Here is a 23,205-nt window from a genome sequence, read left to right as displayed (position 1 = left end):
AACAAAAAATGGGTGCAAAGGTATCAGCACAATCTTTCAGCGCATGGCCACTTTGCAGACACACGGGGCCCATAGCCTAGGCCCCAGACTATAAACATGTGGTATCTCATGCATCAGTCAGGAGCCATAATCAATGAAAAATAGGTAACACTTTATAATAACTACACACAATTTATCATTTATTAAGCATTTGTTAATTATTAGTTAATGGTTTGTTCATCATTAGTAATTTATTGTTCATGCATAATTCATCATCAGTAAAGCATTTGTTCACAAAGTTATGAATGGTTTGTTCATAGTAAATAAAAGAAATGTTTGTAAATACATGGTTTATGCTTTATAAATAATGAAACAACCATTTATAAATGAAATCATCTCCCTATTATGAACCAGTTACAAACTATTAGTAAATGCTTTGATCATCATTTGTAAAGTATTACTCCTATGTTAATTCTCATACTGTAATTCATGATTAACTCAGGAGTTACAAGTGGTTAGTTAATGATTTTTGTGAGCTCATCTAAAGTGAGGACTATATATGCCTTGCTACATATTTACAAATGAGTTATAAAGGTTACAGTTGCATTTATTAAGACATTTTCATCCAAAGAGACTTACACTATCAATGAAATTAAAGAGCAAGGCCACAATGGTGGCACCCGGGGATTGAACCCCCAATATTCTTAGGCTTACAGCATGCTAGCCCAATGCCTTATCCACTACACCTGCCCATGGCTATTGTAGCTATAAATTTAGATATATAAAACAGATGTGCGTGTTTGCTATGAACAAACATTTATAATTGTGTTTATAGGCATGATTTACAGATGAGAGTTAATTTAGGAATTATGCTTCAAAATTAAGAACACAGCATTTAATAACATGCTTAACAGTGTGTAGTAGAAGACACTCTTGCATAGTTTTATGTGTTTTTAATTGAGCGGATGTTATGTTCTTCACTTCACAACAAACAATCAATAAACACCAGAGTGACAATGTTTTTACTTGGTTAACTTCACTTCAGTATACGTCAGTCAATTATTTACTTGTATGCTTTAACTCTCTAACTATTGTATCAATGCGCTGCTTAGTGCTACATCAAATGTAGTCATACGCATAACAGGAAAGTATCCCATCTATGTCAGAATGGTAGGAGAGGTAGTGTAGTGGTTAAGGAGCAGGGCTGTCATTCTAGCGCCTGTTCAGTTGAAGGTTCGAATCCCAGTTTTTGCAGTTGTGTTTAATTTAATTGACATTATTGTGTATGTCGCTCTGGATAAAATTGTCAGCTTAATGAATGAATGTGAACATAGTATTTATAACTTATTTGCAAATGTGTAGCAAGGCATAAAAAATCCTCACTTTAGATGAGCTCACAAAAATCATAAACTAACCACTTGTAACTCCTGAGTTAATCATGAATTATAGTATTAGGAAGTGGTTTATAAAACATGTATTCACATCCTTACTAATCATTAGTGCACATGTAACAACTGTTAAACAATGAATAGTATTTCATTAACGAAATGTTATTGCATGTTATATTAAGTATTAGCAACAATTTATACATATTTTAGAAATAGGCTTATTCACTATGAACAAACCAATCATAACTTTGTGAACAAATGCTTAAGTGATGATAAATTATGCATGAACAATTAATTACTAATGATGAACAAACCATTAACTAATAGTTAACAAATGCTTAATAGATGATGAATTGTGTGTAGTTATTATAAAGTGTTACCAAAAAATACATAAGAGTGTGTAACAATTGTTTTGATATTGATAATAGGTTAAGCATTTTGATACTTTCAAAACTGACCCTAGGCAGATGGGTTGGGCCCTTGAGTCGTGGATCTGTCTGAGGTTTCTTCCTATATGTATCCCCAATTCCAGGGAGTTTTTCCTTGCCCCTGTTGCTCATGGGCTCTCTTTGAAGGTTTAACACTCTGTAAAGCGCCATGAGACATGTGTAATGTTTTGGCGCTCTATAAATAAAATTGAATTGAATTGAATTGAATTGATACTTTCTTGATTTGATTTGGGAGCCACACCACAGTGGGCAATCCAACACAGACGAATGGGTGTGCATTTTGCATTTTCTGCCCGTCGCGATAATGCGCGTAATGTTAATAGGCTACTGTATTGCATTTCACGTATTCATGTTGATTTTCTCGCAAACCCTTATTACAGCAACAATCTTAATACCAGAAAGCTAAGATTGTGCTCTGTCAACAAGTCACACGCATATATCAGTATGACTAGAACTTCGTGAGTAATCCAACAGAGAAGTAGGCCTATAGGTGTCCATTTTTCGCCTGTCGCAGATAATTTCTCTAGGGGGGGCAGGGGTTATCTTTGGGGAGGCCCTGCCTCCCCCAGCCTCCCCTTAGACACGCCCTTGTTTGGTAAAGTTGCACGCATAGTCTACAATGACAACTTGTGAAAGAAAGCAGCCGAGCAGCGTCCGGTGCACCAGTGCGACCTAGACTTTTTTTCATACTTTAGCGCTCGTAAACATTTCGCGCTAAAATATCAAGGTGAAAGTGATCATAGCTTGTGTGGTATAGACCCAGCTCCCAGCCCAACTTTGAGAATAGATTAACGCCTATATTTTTTTTATCGCCCGATATGAGTTGCATGTTAACGCAGCACGTTAACGCCGATAACGGCCCACCACTAGTATGAACCCTGTTATGAGTAATTTCAATCAATCAACAGCTCAAAAAACATATTTTAGGGTGCAGTTACACTTTAAATGCCCTTGAGCAAGGGCACCTAACCCCTCACTGCTCCCCGAGCGCCGCTGTTGAGCAGGCAGCTCACTGCTCCGGGTTAGTGTGTGTTTCACTAATTCACGGATTGGGATAAATGCAGAAGCTGAATTTCTCTCACGGGATCAAAAGAGCATAGGCCACTTAAACTTATACTATAGTTTTTATTTCATCAGACATCTGTTGGGTCATATTCATCTTTTTATGCAACAATGTTGTTGCCAATTGTCAACTCTGTGTGTGTGTGTTTGAAAGTTATTTTTGGATATGTACATGTACTTAGATTCTGCGTATCTCTGTTTTCAACAGGTTCAACATTGCCTCGACAAAGCCCTCAGGTTCAGAATGGCCCTTCACCAGAGGACCTAGAGATGCAGAGAAGGTGAATCAGCTGCCACAGGCTTTCATATGGCTGTTTGTATATAATTGCCCACACAAAGTAATATTTAAAGCAACACTAAAGCACTTTTCCTCTGTTGCACACACGTTATTTGTTTATCTAACAAATAACGATGTCGACAGACAAGGTAGAATATGTTGCATGATTTTATGAAAGTATGATGTATTGCGACATCGAAGCAAGTCAAATTTGATGTCTCATTTAATCAAACTACAGATACACTACCCGATCTGGTAAAGTTACATAGTGCGGTTATAGCCGTTGGAGGGTCGCGAAGTGAAAGCAGAATTTCAATTCAATTCAATTCAATTTTATTTATAGAGCGCCAAAACATTACACATGTCTCATGGTGCTTTACAGAGTGTTAAAACCTTCAAAGAGAGCCCATGAGCAACAGGGGCAAGGAAAAACTCCCTAGAATTGGAGATACATATAGGAAGAATCGGGGATCCTGGCAGGGAACCACAGCAGGTGATGGTAAGGCAGTCATAGGGATGCTGATGGCAATGGCACTCAGGGGGATGGGACTTCAGGTGTAATGAGGGCCAGGCACAAAGATGGCTGATGACTGGTAATGGTTCACCTCACAGGTGAGGTATAGGGGAAAGGGAAGAGAAATAAAGTGTGTTAGTATTACTATAAGTCATGATGGTTGGTATTAATAAGTATATCAATGGGGATATGAATTATTATACTATAGAGGGAAAAGGCAGAGGGGGAGAGGGAGTTGAATGACAGGACAGAGAGAGAGGGAGGAGGGAGAGTTGAGAGAGACAGAGGGAGAGGGGAGAGAGAGTTGTACGGCATGACACATGAGAAGTCCATGACAGTGCTATGCTATAGCAGCATAACTAAGGCATGGTGGAGGGTAGTCAGCACCAGCACAGGTGTGGTCGGTAGCCACCATGGGAGGCATGACTGGAGCACCAGTCACACAAGCCCACAGCAGAGGTGGTCCGTTCCAATAAGACCCTGAAGTCTGTGCATATACAGTGCCTATAGAAAGTTATCATACCCTTTTGAAATAGTTACTTTTTTTGTCTTACAGCCTGAAATCAAAACCCATTTAAAAAAAAATCTTTTCCAGTTTTATTTACAAATGTAGCTGTACAACATCAAAATAATGAAAAAAAAGTCAACAGTTCTGAAAATTAATAAAAAATAAAAAACTAGAATAACAGGGTTGGAAAAGTCATCATACCCCTGACTTAATACTTTGTCAAGCTTCCTTTTGTTTTCATTACAGCCATCAATCTGTTTGGATATGTCTCTATTATAGCTTTGCACACCTAGATAGGGGAATATTTGCCCAATTTTCCGTACAGAAATGTTAAAACTTAGTCAAATTCTGTAGGGAATGGCGATGGACTGCTCTCTTCAAGTCAATCCACATATTTTCTATAGGATTTAAGTCAGGGCTCTGACTTTGCCACTCAAGGATATTCACCATCCTATCCTTAAGCCACTGCTTTGTTCTTTTGGCAGTATGTTTAGGATTTTTGTCGTGTTGGAAGGCGAATGACCTCCCCATCCTCAGCTGTTTAGGGGAGGGACGCAGGTTTTCCTCAAGAATTTTGGTGTACTTGGCAGCATCCAATTTCCCTTCTATCCTGACCAATTGCCCAGTCCCCGCTGAAGAGAAACATCCCCAAAACATAATGTTGCCCCCACCATGCTTCAAAGTAGGTATGGTGTGTTTTGGGTGTGTTTGGGTGTGTATACTGTGTTTGGTTAGCGCCTGGAGCTCAGTCCAAAAACTTCAATCTTAGTCTCCAAAAAGTTCGATCTTAGTCTCATCTGACCATATAAGCTTTTTCCACATGGTAGCAGAATATTCCAGATGTGTTTTTGCACTGAACTCCAAGCGCAATGTTTGGCGAAAACCAACACAGTACACCACCCAAAACACACCATGCCTAGTGTGAAGCATGGTGGGGGCAACATTATGTTGTGGGGATGTTTCTTTTCAGCGGGAACTGGGCAATTGGTCAGGATAGAAGGGAAAATGGATGCTGCCAAGTACACCCATATTCTCAAGGAAAACCTGCGTCCCTCTCCTAGACAGCTGAGGATGGGGAGGTCATTCGCCTTCCAACACGACAATAATCCTAAACATACTGCCAAAAGAACAAAGCAGTGGCTTAAGGATAGGATGGTGAATATCCTTGAGTGGCAAAGTCAGAGCCCTGACTTAAATCCTATAGAAAATATGTGGATTGACTTGAAGAGAGCAGTCCATCGCCATTCCCTATAGAATTTGAAAAAATTTTAACATTTCTGTACGGAAAATTGGGCAAATATTCCCCTATCTAGGTGTGCAAAGCTATAATAGAGACATATCCAAACAGATTGATGGCTGTAATGAAAGCAAAAGGAAGCTTTACAAAGTATTAAGTCAGGGGTATGATGACTTTTCCAACCCTGTTATTCTAGTTTTTAATTTTTTATTAATTTTCAGAACTGTTTACTTTTTTTTCATTATTTTGATGTTGTACAGCTAAATTTGTTAATAAAACTGGAAAAGATTTTTTTAAAAATGGGTTTTGATTTCAGGCTGTAAGACAAAAAAAAGTAACTATTTCAAAAGGGTATGATGACTTTCTATAGGCACTGTATATGAAGTGCCGTTCACCCTGTTATGAGTTGATGAACCGCTGAAATGATTTTGGAAACATTATTTTAAGGCACGAAAAACTCTTTAGTGTTGCTTTAATATGAGTCAAAGGAAGTGAACAGTTCAAATTAAATTAATGCAAAACAAACGGCAAAATACTGAACATAAAAGAAGAAAGGACCTATGCTTTTTATTTCATCAATTCACAAATTTGTTTTTTAAGATGATGAATTTAGATACTTTGATTTCGGGATTGACTGACATGGATTTTGTTTTTAGTGCCAATGGCGATACCGATTTTTTTTAAATATATATATCCCCCCCCCCCCCCCCCCCCCCATTAGCCATAGCCGATGACCGATATGGGCTGCCAATTGCTAACATAAGACCGATATAATCAAGTCTTCACAAAAATGTCCTTTGTCAGCACATTTAAGAAAACAATAAACCTGAAAAGTAACCATTGAATGAAGTGCTTGATTTGTAATTTAAGACTGAATGGTTTCAGTTCTTCTACTTAAAATAAAATGAGCACATCTAAGGCTAATATTCCACCTAATATGCAAAGACAACGCACTAGTAGGTCTAAACGAAAATGTAAAAGAAGCTGCCAGATTTGTTAACCACAGAACATTTCCCCATGGGGACATTAAAGTATATTCTATTCTATTCTATTCTAACATGTCAGATAATGATAATGTTATTTAGAGTTATTTAGAGTAAAATATAAACATAATTATCACATCTCTAGGGGGAGCTACAGTCGCCAAAAATACCTGAAACTGCATAGTATACCTCATACCTATGCGTCATTACGCATTCATTAGGTATTATTCAACAATCTTTTATTCACACTGAATAGGTGAATTTATAATGACCACCATGCAGCAAAGCGGAGGTCATATATGTTTAGTCAGAGTTTTATCATCTTACGGACTTTTTTTTTCTTCAGTAATTTCCGGGGATTCCCATGATACTGAAAGGCCGGGGTGCACAAAACTTGGTGGGCATGTAGCCCCACAAGGATAAGATGGAACCATTGTTTTGATTCATTTTGATCCGAAGTGGGGACTTTTTATGACTGACTTTTGCAGAGATAATGCGCAGGACTTGGCGGCAGTCATATTATCTACATTTTTGCTTAAATCCTGAATCTAACTACTTGGTCTTGATCTAAGATTACTGATATAGAATGGAGCAAATATAAACTTTATAACCTTCTAATACATTGTTGCAATTCTGTCAATATAAATCACATATTCAGACAGTTTGTAGTGAATGTATACTATTGCCTGTACTATACACTAGTAACCTTACACCAATGTCATAGAGCTAACAACTGTTACAATATGAACTATGAACATAAAAGACTCACAACATGATTTTAACAAACTGTTTATTATTGATTAGTGACTGTGTATGTATTGAGGGTGAATCGGACATTCATGGGAAACCTGGATCTAATGGCAGCAGCGTAAATGGCAACAAATCAATCAAACACATCAATTATTTCTACTTGTGGTGGCCAACTGAGTAGAAGTAGAGATGGACAATTATGCTCATAAATCTCATTCATTATAATAACAAGCATTACGAGGAAAAGGACTTCACGGGCAAGCTCTCCTCTTGCGGCCAGTTCATTGGACGATAGGAGAACACAAGAGGGGTATCTGAGGGGTTCTTCTGTGTTCCCGTGGTGTATCTTTGCGTCACGTATATCATCTTATGCACAGTGATTGCACGTGTAATTTTAAATGAATTAAAAATTATTGTAAAATAATGGGCACAATTGGATTTCAATGTCATTATGAGTCTTTTGTAACTTCTGTACAAGTGTAACATATGTTTATTGATTAATACCATGTCTGTTCCATAAGATATTAGTTTAGGGGTAATGGTTGCTGCTGGGCTGGACGGCATGGGTTTCAGGATAGCTCTTCAGTCTAGGTCAAGGTGAGCTGGGGAGAGCACCTTAGTCAATAAAGTAATAAAGACCATTAACGACTAAATGGGTGATGATCCTATTCAATCCTACCATGATTCCACCCTGACGTTTCATAGTGCAACATCAAGCATTCCAGGCACGCAATGACAGTGACAGAATTTATTCAAGTCAGTGTAGCATCAAAATGAGTTTGAAGTAGAGCTGTAACAATGCACCAATCTCACAATTCCGTTTGTATCAGGATGACCCACGTTTCCATAAATACCTCAATTCGAATGAAGGGACATGTTATTGAAATAACATTTCAATAATCTGGAATGCAAGCGGAGAAGAATATTTGAAAACCTGTATAGACTGGACTGATAGCCATTACATTATATGAATATATTATATCAGTATGATATTGATATACAGCATTGATATACAGTGTTCCAATATATAGTATTGGAACACATGCTGAAGTTGACTATAAAGAGGAATATAAAATCATCTTTTGGAAATTGATTTGAATGCCTTAAATAAAGTGTTCCAATACTTATGGAGGGGACTGTATAAACTACTGATATGACATGAGAAAATACTGTATTCCTGATATTCATGAAGGCACACATTGGCCCTCATTTATCAAACGAGCGTACGACCAAAAACAGGCGTAAAACAGGCGTACGCTTGTTTCCACGCAAAGTATGGCATTTATCAATGTGAACGTGATCGGTGGCTACGCTCAAATCTCACGTCTAGTCAGTAGCGTAGCGTAGTTGCGCAAGGCCCCGGTGCAAGTCTGGCGCTGGACCCCCCCCCCCGCTATCTCGACCCATCCCTGTATATCTCAAGACACACACCGACCGACCACAGAGGGAAAGAACGCACGCACGGTCATTATTACATGGACAGCGACTATTTGCGTAACTTGCACACAGCCTACGATCAAAAACAGAATGCATACAAATTCATTCAACTGAACACACCACGTTCCCTTGCAGCACAACAATGGCCTCATCAAAGAACACACTGAGGACGGCTTGACGCCGAAACGCGTTTGTTTTATAGGCATGGTGCTACAATAAAGTAGGCTATAAGATAATTAGCTAGTGAGTGCGGTTCTTTTGCACATTGGAATACGATATTTAACTCGCACCCGAAGAAGGAGATATCTTGGAGTTTGAGCGCGCCTCTCTCTGCAAACTCATCAAAGAACAAACAGACACAAATTATGGCACAGCGGCCATTTAACTAACCTGTTCGCCGATCAGTTGCCGTATAAGCAAAAACCCTTGGACTCACCCGTCAGAAGTGTAGGTCTACTTTGCGTGTCTTTTGCTCAGCAAACTCGTTCACTATTGTGGTGAAATCCAATGTCCTCGCCCTGTCATTTTCGATGGAGAGTATGACCAATCCACTCAGTCGCTCCTGACCCATGGCACTCCTCAGATTTGTCTTTATTAATTTGCTGACTTTCCACGACTTTAGTAAGAGTAGTAGCCTATAGCCTACCTGTTTACATTTGCTAGCATGTGCAGCAGCCTATGATCAGAGATGACGTAAAAATGTTATGACTGGACAAACAGATTTCCCAGCAGGCCATGTTACAACATCTTGTAAGTTGACGATAAAATAATCATTAATGGTATTAGTTTTATTGATTAATTTTGATTCTAACATTGAAATGTCATTAGTAAAATCAAAATGATATGGAAAGTAGGAGAAAATACAAGAATTGGGGAATGGATAGGTGCCACCATGAGACCAAGTTGTAGGAGATAGTGAAGGATTTAAATAGCAATCAGTTCGCCCACGTCGCTATATAGGAAGAGATAGCGTCATTGATGACAATAGTTGACTTTATGTCGCAAAGCGAGGAGGTGCGGGGCAAATTCCGAAATGTAAAGGGCCCTGCGAAGCTCCGGGGCCCCGGTGCGTTGCACCGCCTGCACCGTCGCACGCTACGCCCCTGCGTCTAGTCTGAACTCGTGTACGCAAGTTTTTCAGACGGCATGCATCGCGCAGCAGTAAATCGGCGGTGCATTAGAAAGTTGAATAGTTGAATTGACGGACTATCTCGGACTATCTCCTGAACATGTGCAGCCTATTTTCTGTAATGAAGCATATTATATTGACACATTTCATGGCTTAGAATAGCCATAGGCGATGATTACTTTCTCTTTGGCAAACGCAACATTCATGAATTAGGCCTAGGCATATATTTTAAAAGGGCACATTTCAGTGTCGTACGGTTTTGTAATGAATGTATTTATAGTATGATGCGTTCTCTCTGCGAAAATAAAGTCTGTTGCGCTCAAATCGCTCTAGTTTCCCGCCTTCCTTGATGACAGCTTCTAGCTGTCAAAATTAACAAGGTTCAGCTGGACGTCACTGTGGCTCGAGATCACTAATGATCTTTTTTGGACGTATAATGCACCTTCATGTTGTAAATTCTAGGGGCGAGGCCATTAAAATGAGCATAATATAGGGGCGTGATATTTATCACGCTTGTTTCCAGCCGCCACATTTATCAACAAACGTTCATTCTTACGCTGGAATTGGAGTGATACGAAAGTTTGATGAATCACACGTGAGCCCCGTCGTAAGATGATTTCTGCGCTCAGATATACGCTGGTTTCTACGCTCTGTTGTTAAATGAGGGCCAATATGCTTGACACAACACATGGCAAGTGACAATTTGACGGTTCGAGAGATAGATACAAATGTGGCTGTTCAACTTCCAGACAGACATTTATGCCTGGAATTAATAGATAAATGTTCTGTATGTTTGTCCAAGTTGATGAACTGCGTGGACAAGATATCTTGCTACATGTTTGCTACATGTTTGCTACATTTTCAGTTCTTCACTCCCCTCTGTATACATTCTGGTTTTTTTCTCTCGCCTAATGCCCTCAGGCAGCAGCAAGAACTTCAGCGCCAGAAGGATCAGGAACGGGAACGGCAAGAGCGTGAGTCGCAGGAGCGGGATCGTCTGGAGCAGGAGCGGCAAGAACGTGAACGTTTAGAGCGGGACAGGTTGGATAGGGAGCAGTTACAACGAGAACGTGCAGAGCGCCAGCGCCAAGAACAGGAACGGCAAGAACAAGAGCGTCAGGAACAAGACCAGCAGGAGCGTGACCAGCTAGAGCGTGAGCGGCTGGAGAAAGAACTGATAGAGCAAGAGAGGATGGAAAGAGAGAAGCAAGATAGGGAGCAGGAGCAGTTGGATAAAGAACAGATGGACTGGGAAAGAGGCAGACGCATCTCTAATGCTGGTGAGTCTGTATTTCTTGATCCACACCCTACACAGTACAATAGAACTACTGAACAACTGTCAACAGGGGAATGGGCTTCATGCTCAACGTTAATCTAATTCTGTTATGTATTTACAAGTGTGAAGTTTACAAGTTTACCCTTATCCCTTTGTATTTGCAGTACCTGTTTTTCTGTTTTTAAGTGATGTTTTCACTTTGACTATACCTCTGTAGCAACAGTATTTTAGGCTACAGTGTTTACAGTACCTATAACTTGTAAGCTTGATGCATGTGAGTTAGCATGATGCTACTCCGTGGTACCTCATCTGCTCCCATGCATCCATTCTTCATTTTAATTGTGTGGGTGATGCTCAAGATGGCTACATTTAACTCAGAGCTCTGTTATCCAGGGCAGGTGGGCAGTTGCCAGCACTTCCTAGTCTGAAAGTCAGGGGTTAGACATAGTTAGTTGCTTTGGAGCATGAGCTGCTTACCGGAGTGCATGAGTTCCATAGTTACTACATTACATTTGTCAAACCTTTCTGCCCGGTAAACACAGGTCTGACTTCATACAAAGATTGACCCACAGTGATGTCGTTAGGTATGGGCATTCGGGGATATAGCCCTAGATGTTTTATTTTAATAGGCCGGATCTCTCACAATACTTACTTTAAAAAAGAGAGCAAATAACACGGAATTTATAGTTTATATTCCAATTGTGCAAAACTTTGAGATGAGATGGACCTATTTATCAAACATACAGCATTACGGGTGTCCTCTCACTCTGCTTCATGCAGCAGATCTAAATTGAACATGACCTTACCATAAACCCAAATCCCATTTTAGAAGTTGCCATTTCACTCACACTTTCCATGATTCATGCAGCTGTGTGAAATGAGCTTATCGCCACGAGGTGGCAGTTTAAAGGAACACTTCACTGTTTTTTCATATTAAACTACCTTATTCCCTTAACTAAGACGAGTTGATACATACCTCTCACGTTTCAATGCGTGCACTCACTGGCTCTGGCGCGCGGCCAGAGCCAGTGAGTCCGCTGTAGCATTGTGGCAGTGTGATTGATTGATACTGTAATGTAAGAATGATGGCTAAATCAGAACCTTTTGTTTTTATCAAGCTAGGGCCAGAGGTGAACAGTTTAGGCCTACTCAAAATGAGTAAAACCAAATTTGGCAAAATCTGACTTTTTTCCCTTTGGGGACATTCCTTGTTTTGTCAGCAGAAAGTGAAGAATTCTGACGGTTTCAGCAGTAATATCTGTTCAAATTAAGTTTTAGTTGAAAAAGTTGTGCTTCATTTTCATCTTCATCTTTGTTCAGCGAACACATACAACTGCCAGTTTGTTAGCTAAGAGAAATTTCATGAATGTGACGCTCAGGCCTATGAAGTATAAGTCTGCCTACAAACCCTTACTATGTAGTGGACGTAGACGGCACAGTGATTAGCAACACGGACCGTGGCGTGGAAGTTTGAGATTCTACTCTGACTCGCGCTTTGGCTCGGTGTGCCGGATTGCAGTAGCCTAGCGAGCTAGACCCACATCAAGATGGTAGGGTCTAGAAACTCACCATAGCAGGGCTCAATAGGAGGGGTGGGATAAACGGTTGTCTTTCAAATTCCCTCTCCACGCAATAGGATAGCTTTAACGAATCATCTTGTTTTCAAGTAACAGGATGCTTAACGGGTGCAACTTCTGGTCGCATATCAGTCATCATTATGTTAAGCCCGCCCACCGACTGTATACACGATGTGATTGGTTCGTGATTGCTGCCAAAGCCCAGCGAAGAGTTACTAGACTAGAATTAGATTTGCTGCCGCTAGGGGTGTCTATATTTCTAGGCTAGGATTGCAGTGCAATGTAGAATGAATGTAACTTTATCTTCTGAGATGGACAGAAAATAAAGTAGTAATAAAGCCAATTTATGTAGGCCTATTTGTGTAATTCTTTACACAGCACTGTCCAAGCATTCAGTGAACAGAGTAGGTCAGTGTTTTTCAATCTATTTTGAACCACGGTACATTTTTACATTAAAAAAATCCTACGGCTCACCACCAGCCAAAAATGTAACAGAAACGGGGTAGATAAGGGAAACGTCCGGTGGAATTAATGGCAGTTCTGCTACTGGTCCAGATTGAACAGAAAAGTTGTTGAGAAAGGTGTCTTTATGATGACGTTTGGTTTCACTTGCGCAGACGCGCACACACATTGAATGCACAGTATCCCATTAACTGCATGACAGTAGGCTATTTACAATTTTCTGTAAAGAAAAGTTAGTGAACACGTTATCAAAATTAACTTAATGCAGAACTACATGCACGCACCAAGAGAAGCTTCACACATCACTTGTGTCACAACCTTGGTAGTTCGCACCGTTGTTCTTGGATTTGGTGTTGCTAGAGAAGGTAGTTCAAACTCTCAATCGCAAGCAAGGAGGCAAAGTTTGGTCATTTGAACTACTGCCCCTGGGTAGTCGCACTTGTATCGTTCCTTGGTAGTTCCGGTTAGTGATACCATCAATTGTTGTGTTTCCATCCAACGTTCTAATGCGCATTTCAAGTATTTCAATAAGAAATCCCTGTTGGAAACATGTGAAATGCACATTAAAATGTCTAATGTGCATAGATATTTGATTCACTAGAGAGGGGTGGATTAACTCTCGATGCGCATAAGGTATAATGCGAATAAAGGTGATGGAAACTATTTATTTGCATGGCGTGATGCAACCTTCAGAGAATCTCAGCAGACTCGCGCCAGTAGGCTACAAGAAATTCTCGGCCCATCGTATGCTCTGAAATTGCCCTGGGATAGGTGTCTGACAATGAGTAGCCTACTGGGGGCAACATCTAGGCCTATCATTCTGCATAATTCTTCAAACCCGGACTTGCTGAATCTAAAGCAAACCGCAACAAGACACTTGTCATTTTCCTTGTAGACAGACCCATGGATACATTGGACAGGCAACTGTGTTCTGTTCCCAGAGCATGCTTTTTCTGGCTATGAAGGTTAGGGTCTCCTCGACGAGTAGAATGCTTATCATTTACAGCACAATTGAACAGTAGGCTAATATGGAACCGTGGACCGAAAGAAAAAGAAACTTAACATTTTCCAGATTAGAAAATATTTCTTAATTTAATGTTATCAAATGAAGAGGCATGCAATTTCAGGGGTGGTGGGGTCCGCACTCATTCAATATGTGCGCGTCTGCGCAAGTAAGCCTGAACCACTGGAGATGGCGTGTGTATAAGCAATAAAACAACGCTACTTAAAACAACGACCAAAGTGGATCCTTGCTGTCCATGAAAACAGCAGAGACTGGGTAGTCTAATCCAAAAATCGACATATGGATTGGCACTAGTTATCCTGGTATATGTAACACAATTACCTTTGCAAAAATGTTTTAGGCTATTGAGGTAGGCTTCAAAAGTTTTTGAATTTGAGCGTACAGTTGTCATTAGCCTAGTCCTATGTCTTTTACATGTCCTTACAAAATAGATATTATAACGTAGGCCTATCATGCATTAATTCATAGCCCAGTGATATAGACATGGGTCTCACCTACTGTAGGCTACTTGAAATTAGACTGTTTAAAAAGTTTAAAGTTTAATGGGCATAAGTCACAACTTGTTATAACAGCGGTAAATATTGTAGCAAATAGTAATATAAAAGCGATTACATAGCACATATTAAAAGTAAAACATGTATTTCACTGTTACTTGAGTGAACGGGCTGTTGCACAAACAAATAAATTAGGGTGATCTGCATCTCCATTCACCAAAAGCTTTGGTTTTGCTAACCCACTTGCACAATAAATACTTTCTGAAAGGTTCTATCCATAGTTAACATGCAACATTTATCCATGTTGGATAGTGTCAAGCAGTGAAGTGATAGCCTATTGCAGACAGAAGATGGGCACTGCTTTCTCTGTTCTGTATTTCTGTCCCATCAAAAACTGTGTTAAAATGGTGTGTTTAACAGTCCAAATGTCAAATTTTGCGGTGGAGAAAGCTCTGGACTCCCGCTGACATCATCCGGACCCCCTCAGAAAATACTTCCAACGTCACTGTCAACCAGTGTTGGAAACGGGGACTAATGCACATTTTATTTATGGACATTACCATGAATGCGCATCACTAATTTACATGAGTTGGATGGAAACGCAACTACTAATTCGCATGAGTTGGATGGAAACGCAACTAATGTCAGGTGCGCCTCACCAAAAATCACAGACGCCCAACCAAAAATCGCAAAGTTGTAGTTTTTCTTGTCACTCAGTGATTGCGCCTGTTGACTACATATTAATTAAAAGACTGACTCATTCTTGCTACTTGCTAATTTGCATGTTGGTCTGCGCTTTTGGTAGGCTACTATTATGGTATTCGCAAACCCTGCAATGAAGGACACCGATCATTTACCTCTGCCAAGGAGGTATATGTTTTCATCGGGGACCGGCGTTTGTTTGTTTGTCTGTCTGTTAGCAAGATAACTCAAAAAGTAATGGATGGATTTCGATGAGATTTTCAGGGAAGGTCAGACATGGCCCCAGGAAGAAATGATAACATTTTGGGACTGATCCATAATTCTTTCGGGATTCCAGGGGCATTTATGTATTTAGCTTAGTGGTGTAATGGCATGGTATGGCCACGTGGTGGCGATCTGAATAGTTTTGGTTAAAATGTATGATAACCTAGGAAGAACAATGCAGGCGGAGGTAGCTGCGCTCTCGGAGTGCTTTTCTAGTTGGTACTGTGGTTAACACTAGAAGCGCCAAGCACCAGCGTCATTTGACCGCTGAGACGTATTACTTGAAGCGCCATGTTGGTTTGACCTAGATATACCTAGAGCTGCCGGGCTGCGGTCTTGGGACCACAGTGATTAAAAGGAAAAAAAAATCTTTTCACTCAATTAAATTCCAGGACCCTACGTTCACGACTTTTCCTAAATACGCATTTCATCACCCAGTACTTTTACATGATCAAAAGCACACGGTACAAGCTAGTTTAGAGCTATTTTGCTCTTACTTATGTGACAACACTGCCAGTCTCACGTTCGGCCATGTTTTTTCAGGCTGCGGTTCTCTTTTCTCACAGCAGATGTCGCAAGGGCTCCCTCCTATAAGTTTCCTGTCAGTCGGGCATGAGAATAATATTTGACCATAAAGCATATAGGCCTTTATATATGTGCAATATATATTATATATGTGATTTATTTTAATAACTACTTTTCATTTACATGGCATAGTCTATGGAGGCGATTTACAGTGGTAAAATGCAAGTTTGTTTTGAAAAGCGAATTGTTATGCATTGCGACGTTGTTCTATTAGGCATAGGCCTACATGTGTAAAAATTATTTTCAGCTGAAATTCGTCGTAGCCTATTTAAATTAGTTTCGGCCAATCATCATCTGCGCGCATCTAACAATGGACATTGGCAAGCGATTCTTATGAATTATTTCCAGATGAAACTCGTCGAATTTAAATTAGTTTCGGCCAAATCATTCATCTGCGGGCAAACTTTTCTAATGCATTTATTTGGGCTTACTTAGTATGCCTACATACGTTCATAGTTGTATATCTTCTAAGTTGTATATCTTCCTTTTAAAGCTCAGACTAATGTATAAGCATTTTCTTACATATTTGCTGTAAATAAACCACTATTTACTATCGATTTACCAAAAAGATTGGGATATTGTTTCTATAATAGTACAGTGGCGAGTGGCGCAGCGCCAGTCAAAAAAATGTTGACGAACGTACTCACCCTTGCCATTTTCTGAAACTTGGCAGCCCTGACATAGGCTACCTATTAAATGAATAGAAGTGAATTTGGGGAGTGAATTAGAACTAGCCACCCATTCATTTTAGAGCTTAGATTATCTGCCCAAACCCGAACTGCTGGCCGGTGTTACGGATCTCGAGATCCAACAACACCGGTGTTGGGTCGAAATTGTTTATCCCTCCCCTCGGTTCCGTCGGGTCAGGCTCCTAATCACAAAACGCATGCCTCCGTTTTAAAAATAGCCTATAAATAACATTTCTAAGTAGCATACAAAATGTAAAAACGAAATATAAAAAATGAAATACTATGAAAAAGTTGAAAGTCAAGTAAGGTTTGTTCAAGAACTCTTCCAGAGTTTTTACCTCAAAAAACACAAATCAACACAAATAAATGAACAGATAACTCAAACCTGCTGTATGTCATAATGAAACAAACACAGACTATCAACACAGTCTGACACGAATGACACATGGCTTAGTGCAAACTGAATTTATGACCAAACGATTTGATTCGTGCACGAAGCGCCATCTAGCTATCATTATGTGTAAGTAACAGCGTCCCAGTCTGAGGACTCAGCGGTCTTTTGACCGCCTCAGCCACGCATTAAGTAGTTCACACCAGCACTGCGCTGCTAGTAAGACGTCAAAGCGGGGTGCTTCTAGGTATAGGTGGGTCAGAACGGCACGGCGCTTCTAGTGTTAAACGCCGTTACTCCCAACACTGTTTATCTGTCACATGATTATATACCTTCAAAATGAATTTAAAGATGATGCCAAAACTAGTTGTCTGTGAGACATACCTTAAAAAGTTGTACATTTTTGTATACTGTTCCTACTATGAATTGCTGATTACCATATACTTAACTGCTTTTATACTGGAAAACTCTTCAAGATTGCACCTTGGCTTTCAGGCATAAACCCTGCAAATTGTGTCCAAATGCTTATTTAAATGCCTTAAAGGAATATTTCGGTATTTTACACTTTAAGCCCGTTTTCTGTATTGCCTAGCATGAAAACAAGTGTTTGACACCGAAATCTCGACGACTGAGCCTGTTTGTGGAATTTGGCAGCTTTAGAATGGAGCTCTGTATGGCTTTAACATTGCTCGCTTTGTGCATGGACTATTCTGTCCTTAAAACACGCCTAAACGTTTGTTTAAAAATGTGCAGCTCACCGAGTGGTTACTGGTCTTCAACGATCTTCTGTAACAAGTTTAGCAGCGAAATACAGCTTCTGTCATCTTTTATCATGATTTTCGAAATCCCGGAAGTACTTTTTCAGATACCTCACAAACGTGTGTGCCTAATAGAACACAACAGAATTTGAATTTCACTGTGAAACTTGCTATAGAACCACTCGGTGAGCTGCACATTTTTAAAAACGCACATTTAGGGGTGTTTTAAGGACAGAATAGTCAGTGCACAAAGCGAGCAATGTTAAAGCCATACATAGCTCCATTCTAAAGCTGCCAAATTCCACAAACACTCAATCTTCGAGATTTCGGTGTCAAACACTCGTTTTCATGCTAGGCAATACAGAAAACGGGCTTAAAGTGTTCAATACCGAAATATTCCTTTAACATGACATTAACTCATCAAAGTTTAGCATTCATCTTTTATGTATGAAGACAGTTACAGTTATGGCATGGGCCTTTTCTTGGTTGATATGTTGCTATTTTAACATTTAATGTGTTTTTGTGTTTTCTTTTCTTTCCACTGTGTGAGAGCTTTGGATGCACACAGTGTAGCACACAGTGCGTTAGTTGCATAATTCCAGAGCAATATTTTCTGGACCAGACACACGTTTTACTATGAATCAGCGAAATTATAGGGCGATGCATTTTCACAGTGCGTCTGTGGTTTGTTTCAAAAGCTAACCCTTAGTACTAATAGTAGTGTTTTGTTACATCCAAAAACACATAAAGGTGATGTAGCCTGATGTGCTAGTTGTCTTGCTTCATTGCCCCTTTCTCTCTTCTTTCTTTTTCTCTCTTTCTCTGTCTGGTCTGTTTCTTTTCCTCTGCACGGTGGCTGCTTATTCCCCCCTGTCATGTCATCTGCTGTGCTCAGCATTTGAAAGCACTCTCTACACTCCTCCACCCCCTGATTACTCCAAGACTACTTCCTCCTCCTCCTCCTCCTCCTCACCTGTCTCTTCTTCCACTCCTAGCTACCCTCCCCCCACATCCTTGACTTCCTGTTCAACACCTCCCACCCCTCCCCTCCGCCATTCTGCCTCCCGGTTTGCCACCTCACTGGGTTCTGCTTTCCACCCAGTCCTGCCACATTATGCCACTGTTCCCCGCAAGCAACCGACCCTGGCTGCTTCCCCAGCCACACACACTCTCCCAGTTTCTGTCCCTGCCCCTCCAGCTGCACAGAAGTCCATTGTCTGGTCAGCTTCTAACTTTAGTCCCCTTCCCCCATCTCCTCCGGTCATGATCAGTAGTCCACCAGGAAAAGCCACAGGTCCACGGCCAGTCATTGCCATTCCAGCCCCAGGCTCTCTCATGCAGAAGCCTCCATCACCTACACCACCGAATGGCCAGCCAGCATCACCTAAACTCCACACAACCTCACCTAAGCTCCATGCACCCTCACCAATATTAGCGCAACCCCCACCATTGGCCTGTACTCCCCCACCCCCACCCCCCCTCCCCTTCTATCCATGCCATCCATCCCCACCCATACCCACCTCACCTCATGTGTCCTCTCCCTCACCCCTGCCTGCTATTGTCCCCTCTCCTTCCGCAGCCTCCCCTGCCTCTGCTGAACTCTCTGTAAACTCTGTGCTTGGAGACTCCTGCTCCACTCCTCCAGACCTGCCGGCCTGTCCACCTGCTGATGTCCCCTGTCAGCCGGGTAAGGGCCTCTTCTGTCTGTCTCTGCCTCCATTAATCCACTGAAGGTGGTGGGAGTGGTCGACTTTTCACTTGCTGCCTCTTTGTGCTAAGTTCTATGTGAGGCTAGAGCTAAACCTAGCTATGGCACGGAATGGGATTTTCTCATTGGGTCATCCGAAATTAGTTTCAAATTGCATTTTTATTTTTGGTTTTGTGGGGCTGTTTTGTTTGCTGCTTTTTAGTTGCATATTGAATGTCTCTGACCTCTTTGGCATTAGATTGCTTGCTTCATGAAAACCTCACAGTGCCTTGATATTAAGATCTTCCTAACCCCAGTCATGCTTACAAAATCTGACAGTTTGTCCTGAAAGTTTTTCCTTTATTTATTGCAATTATTTTCAATTTGATATGATAATCTAAGGAAGTATTTTATTGTCACAATCTCCTTTAAAACAGTATGTAAGTTATGCACATCACCTTTTCCCTATTTCATTTCAGCCTGGCAAAAAATAATTTTGTTGAATGTGCATAATTTACCTTGCCGTAATTTGCTTTGTGTGCATTATTTTTGCCAATGCATTTCTACTTTATCTTTTATGAATGTTGCCGTCTACAATCAGAAAGGACTGTCAACTCGTCCTGGCATGTTTTGTGTGATATTCTGTAATATCATCCTGGCATGTTTCATTTCTGTGTGTATGCCATTTTAGTTTAGAAGGACCCATTGTTCACTTGAAAATATGTCTAACAGTAACTTCATAGCCATCTTTAAGAAATGGTAAATTGATAGTTTGTCAAACTTTGGATAGTAGTTGGGACATTCTATAGGAAAAGCACATTTTCACTTCAAAATAGTTTGGGAAAAAAATATTCTTATTCTTGAATCTGAACATTGAGTCATATGGAAGACATGTTACACTATGAGCAACACTATACTGCCATCTCAGGATGGTTTTTGTGACTGACTTTTTTAGGGTTAAATGCAGCTAAAAATGCATTTCAAAGACTGTTACTGACCAGTCTGTAGATGTTTCCTAATGACAGGGGCCGGTTGCACAAAGTACCTTAAGATTTTTTCCTTAAGTTATCAACCTTAAGGCTTAATTTCTCCTTAGGTAAGGAATTTATTTAAGGGCGTTGCACAACATTTCTTAAATGGTATCCTTAGGTAAGGAACTCCGTTAAGTGATTTACTGCATTGAAAGCGGTTTTCTGGCCCGAAAATTCTACAGTTTCCATGGAGATTGTTTGTTTGCTAATTTGCGCTTGCTTTTCTGAGGGTGAAATGCGGGACTGTCCAAAATAATATGCAATTGTCTATAAAATGGGATAGTGAATAACACATTACAAGTCTGAGTGTAACTAGTGTAACCAACTTTGACCAGTTTGACAGGTAACGGCCAAACACGGCACACCTTAGAGCAGTGACATAATACTTTCACGAAGTTATCGATGTATCTACCTACCTATCAATAGCTAACGTTAGCAATAAATAACGTAGCCTACGTTCAGCCAAGTGTCTCTGGTTCAGCACACTTGTTGTAACTAGCTTGCTAGTAAATTATGCTATTAGCCAGCAATCCACCAAACACAATAGCCTAATGATCTTATCTTAGTTACCGTAATATTTTTCGGTGACTTTTATCCATTCATCAAGTAAATCCTGATAGACATGAACTGAACATAGCTAGCTAGTTAGATATTATCCTGCGCTGTGTGTGCGCTATAATTTTTGCTGTCATCTGCACCAAAACAAAAAAAAAATTGTTACGTGTTGACTGGGGCACCCCTATATATCTATGGGGGCACCGAACCAAAGCTCATCATAGGCTTCAGTTAGGGCGAATTGAGTAGCCTATGTTACCATCGCTAGGCCTAAATAAACTAGGCTACATAACGAATTCTGGTCGGCCTATTTGATAGAAGAGTAATGATATTAGCGAAAGTTTTATTTTCAATTGTCAAAAGTGGTTAATCAACTTAAATTATCAGCATTAAAGAGACCCTATGCAACTTTTTCATAGTCATAAAATCGCTTAGAAATCATTCTTTTACTTGACTGACCAGTTTTATCGAAAACAGTAATATTTCCTCCTGCCCCCAGTGTCCCTATCCGCTATTGCAACCTTGCAGTTTGTTCAGGAGATGATCGTTCCCTGTTTACATCTGGAAGGCTGAGACGCGTAAGGAACAAGAAGAACCACGCTTGCAATTTATATATTTATATATAGCCTATATATGTATAAATATACACGCTAAAGCTGTCGGGGAAGCTCTGCAGAGAAATAGGCAAGCATAAAATGAGCGAAAATGAAAAACGAAACCGAAACTTGAGATGAAATCGCCAATCCTGCATAGTTTCTCTTTAACTCAGATAATAATATGCTTAAGGTAGGGTCAGAGGTCCCTTAGGTTTTCCCCCTTACTTAGACTGCTAAGGTCGTTTGTGCAACGGTTTAAGGGATTTCTTATAAGATAAGTAGAAAACCTTAAATACGTAAGGAATAATGTTAAGGAAAATACTTAAGGGTGTTTGTGCAACCGATCTTATCTTAAGGGGGCCTTAAGTAAGATTTTAAGGGAAAACCTTAACTTAAGGTGCTTTGTGCAACCGGCCCCAGGTCTTTGCTGGTGAGCATGTGTGCGCTACACAAGTAGGCCTACTGTGATGGAAGATGATTAATAAATACAAGTAGCCTAAATTAATAAAGAGCAAGACAAAGGAAATAGTCTAGTAGCAGAATGAAATACACTACGGATTGAAGCAGTAGGCCTATCATTGCAACATGTTTTCAATGAATTTGTATGAAGACACATACTTTTGCAAAGAGGAGAAGCACTTTAATTTGATTTACAATAAAAGATTATAATAAGTTTACATGCAATGAATGGTTCTGTTTGTTTTTGGCGTTATTGCATATTAAAGTGAAAAAAAAACCCACTCATTGCTTACATTTATGTCCACACAGATGTGCACCATGTCCTAATAGGACCCCTAATAGGGCGAGCGATTGTCTTGTATGTCTTTCTACACTGAATCCATTAAGCCCTTCAAAGCAACGGTAGCGACAGAAAGTAAATAGAAACGGGGCGTCCAATAGAAGTTCTCTCAAAACGTTGCGCAGTGACACTCCCATTGGCAGTGACACTCCCATTAGCATCATCAGATTTGCTGCACCCTCATTGTTGAAACGCAAAAGAATGTTACAACAAATCAGGTCACAGTTAATAAACACATAAAAGTCTATTGCCACCATAATTCTATTAGCATGTTTGAATTTATGTTTACCTAATTTGTTAATTATTTTTGTCAACTATTGCTGTTGAATTAACTATGACCTGAGTTATTGTGACGTTCTTTTGTGTTCCAACAATGAAAATCATTCCTTTTGGTGTTCACACTACACACTGATGAAGGCATAGGCCGAAACGCGCCTGTGTGGACATGCTCTAAATAAATGTAAGCAATTACAATAAGCTTGGGAGTACGTTTGTTTTCACTTTAATTTGACAGCTTCTTTAGAACTCGCACCCGTAATTGTACCTGGCATTATTGCATCCCTTACACCTTGTCCTAACCGGACGCGATGCGAGCGAACATT

At 40.2% G+C, this 23,205-nt stretch overlaps 1 protein-coding gene across 6 annotated transcripts in view; it reads left to right on the top strand.

Annotated features, from left to right (window-relative positions):
- enah (ENAH actin regulator) overlaps positions 1–23,205 on the top strand; it is a 140,454-nt gene that overhangs the window by 80,312 nt on the left and 36,937 nt on the right. For 4 of the 6 annotated variants that reach the window (XM_062550522.1, XM_062550519.1, XM_062550521.1 and 1 more), the window contains 3 exons: positions 3,087–3,159; positions 10,635–10,993; positions 18,831–19,622. In XM_062550522.1, the coding sequence (XP_062406506.1) occupies positions 3,087–3,159; positions 10,635–10,993; positions 18,831–19,622 (1,224 nt within the window). The remainder of the gene's footprint in view (positions 1–3,086; positions 3,160–10,634; positions 10,994–18,830; positions 19,623–23,205) is intronic. The other 2 variants (XM_062550523.1, XM_062550524.1) reach the window with 2 other exon arrangements.

Source organism: Sardina pilchardus, chromosome 12, assembly GCF_963854185.1.
Source record: "Sardina pilchardus chromosome 12, fSarPil1.1, whole genome shotgun sequence".
Lineage (NCBI taxonomy): Eukaryota > Metazoa > Chordata > Actinopteri > Clupeiformes > Clupeidae > Sardina > Sardina pilchardus.
Note: the sequence above shows the minus strand (reverse complement) of the source record. Positions and strands in the feature narration are given on the sequence as shown.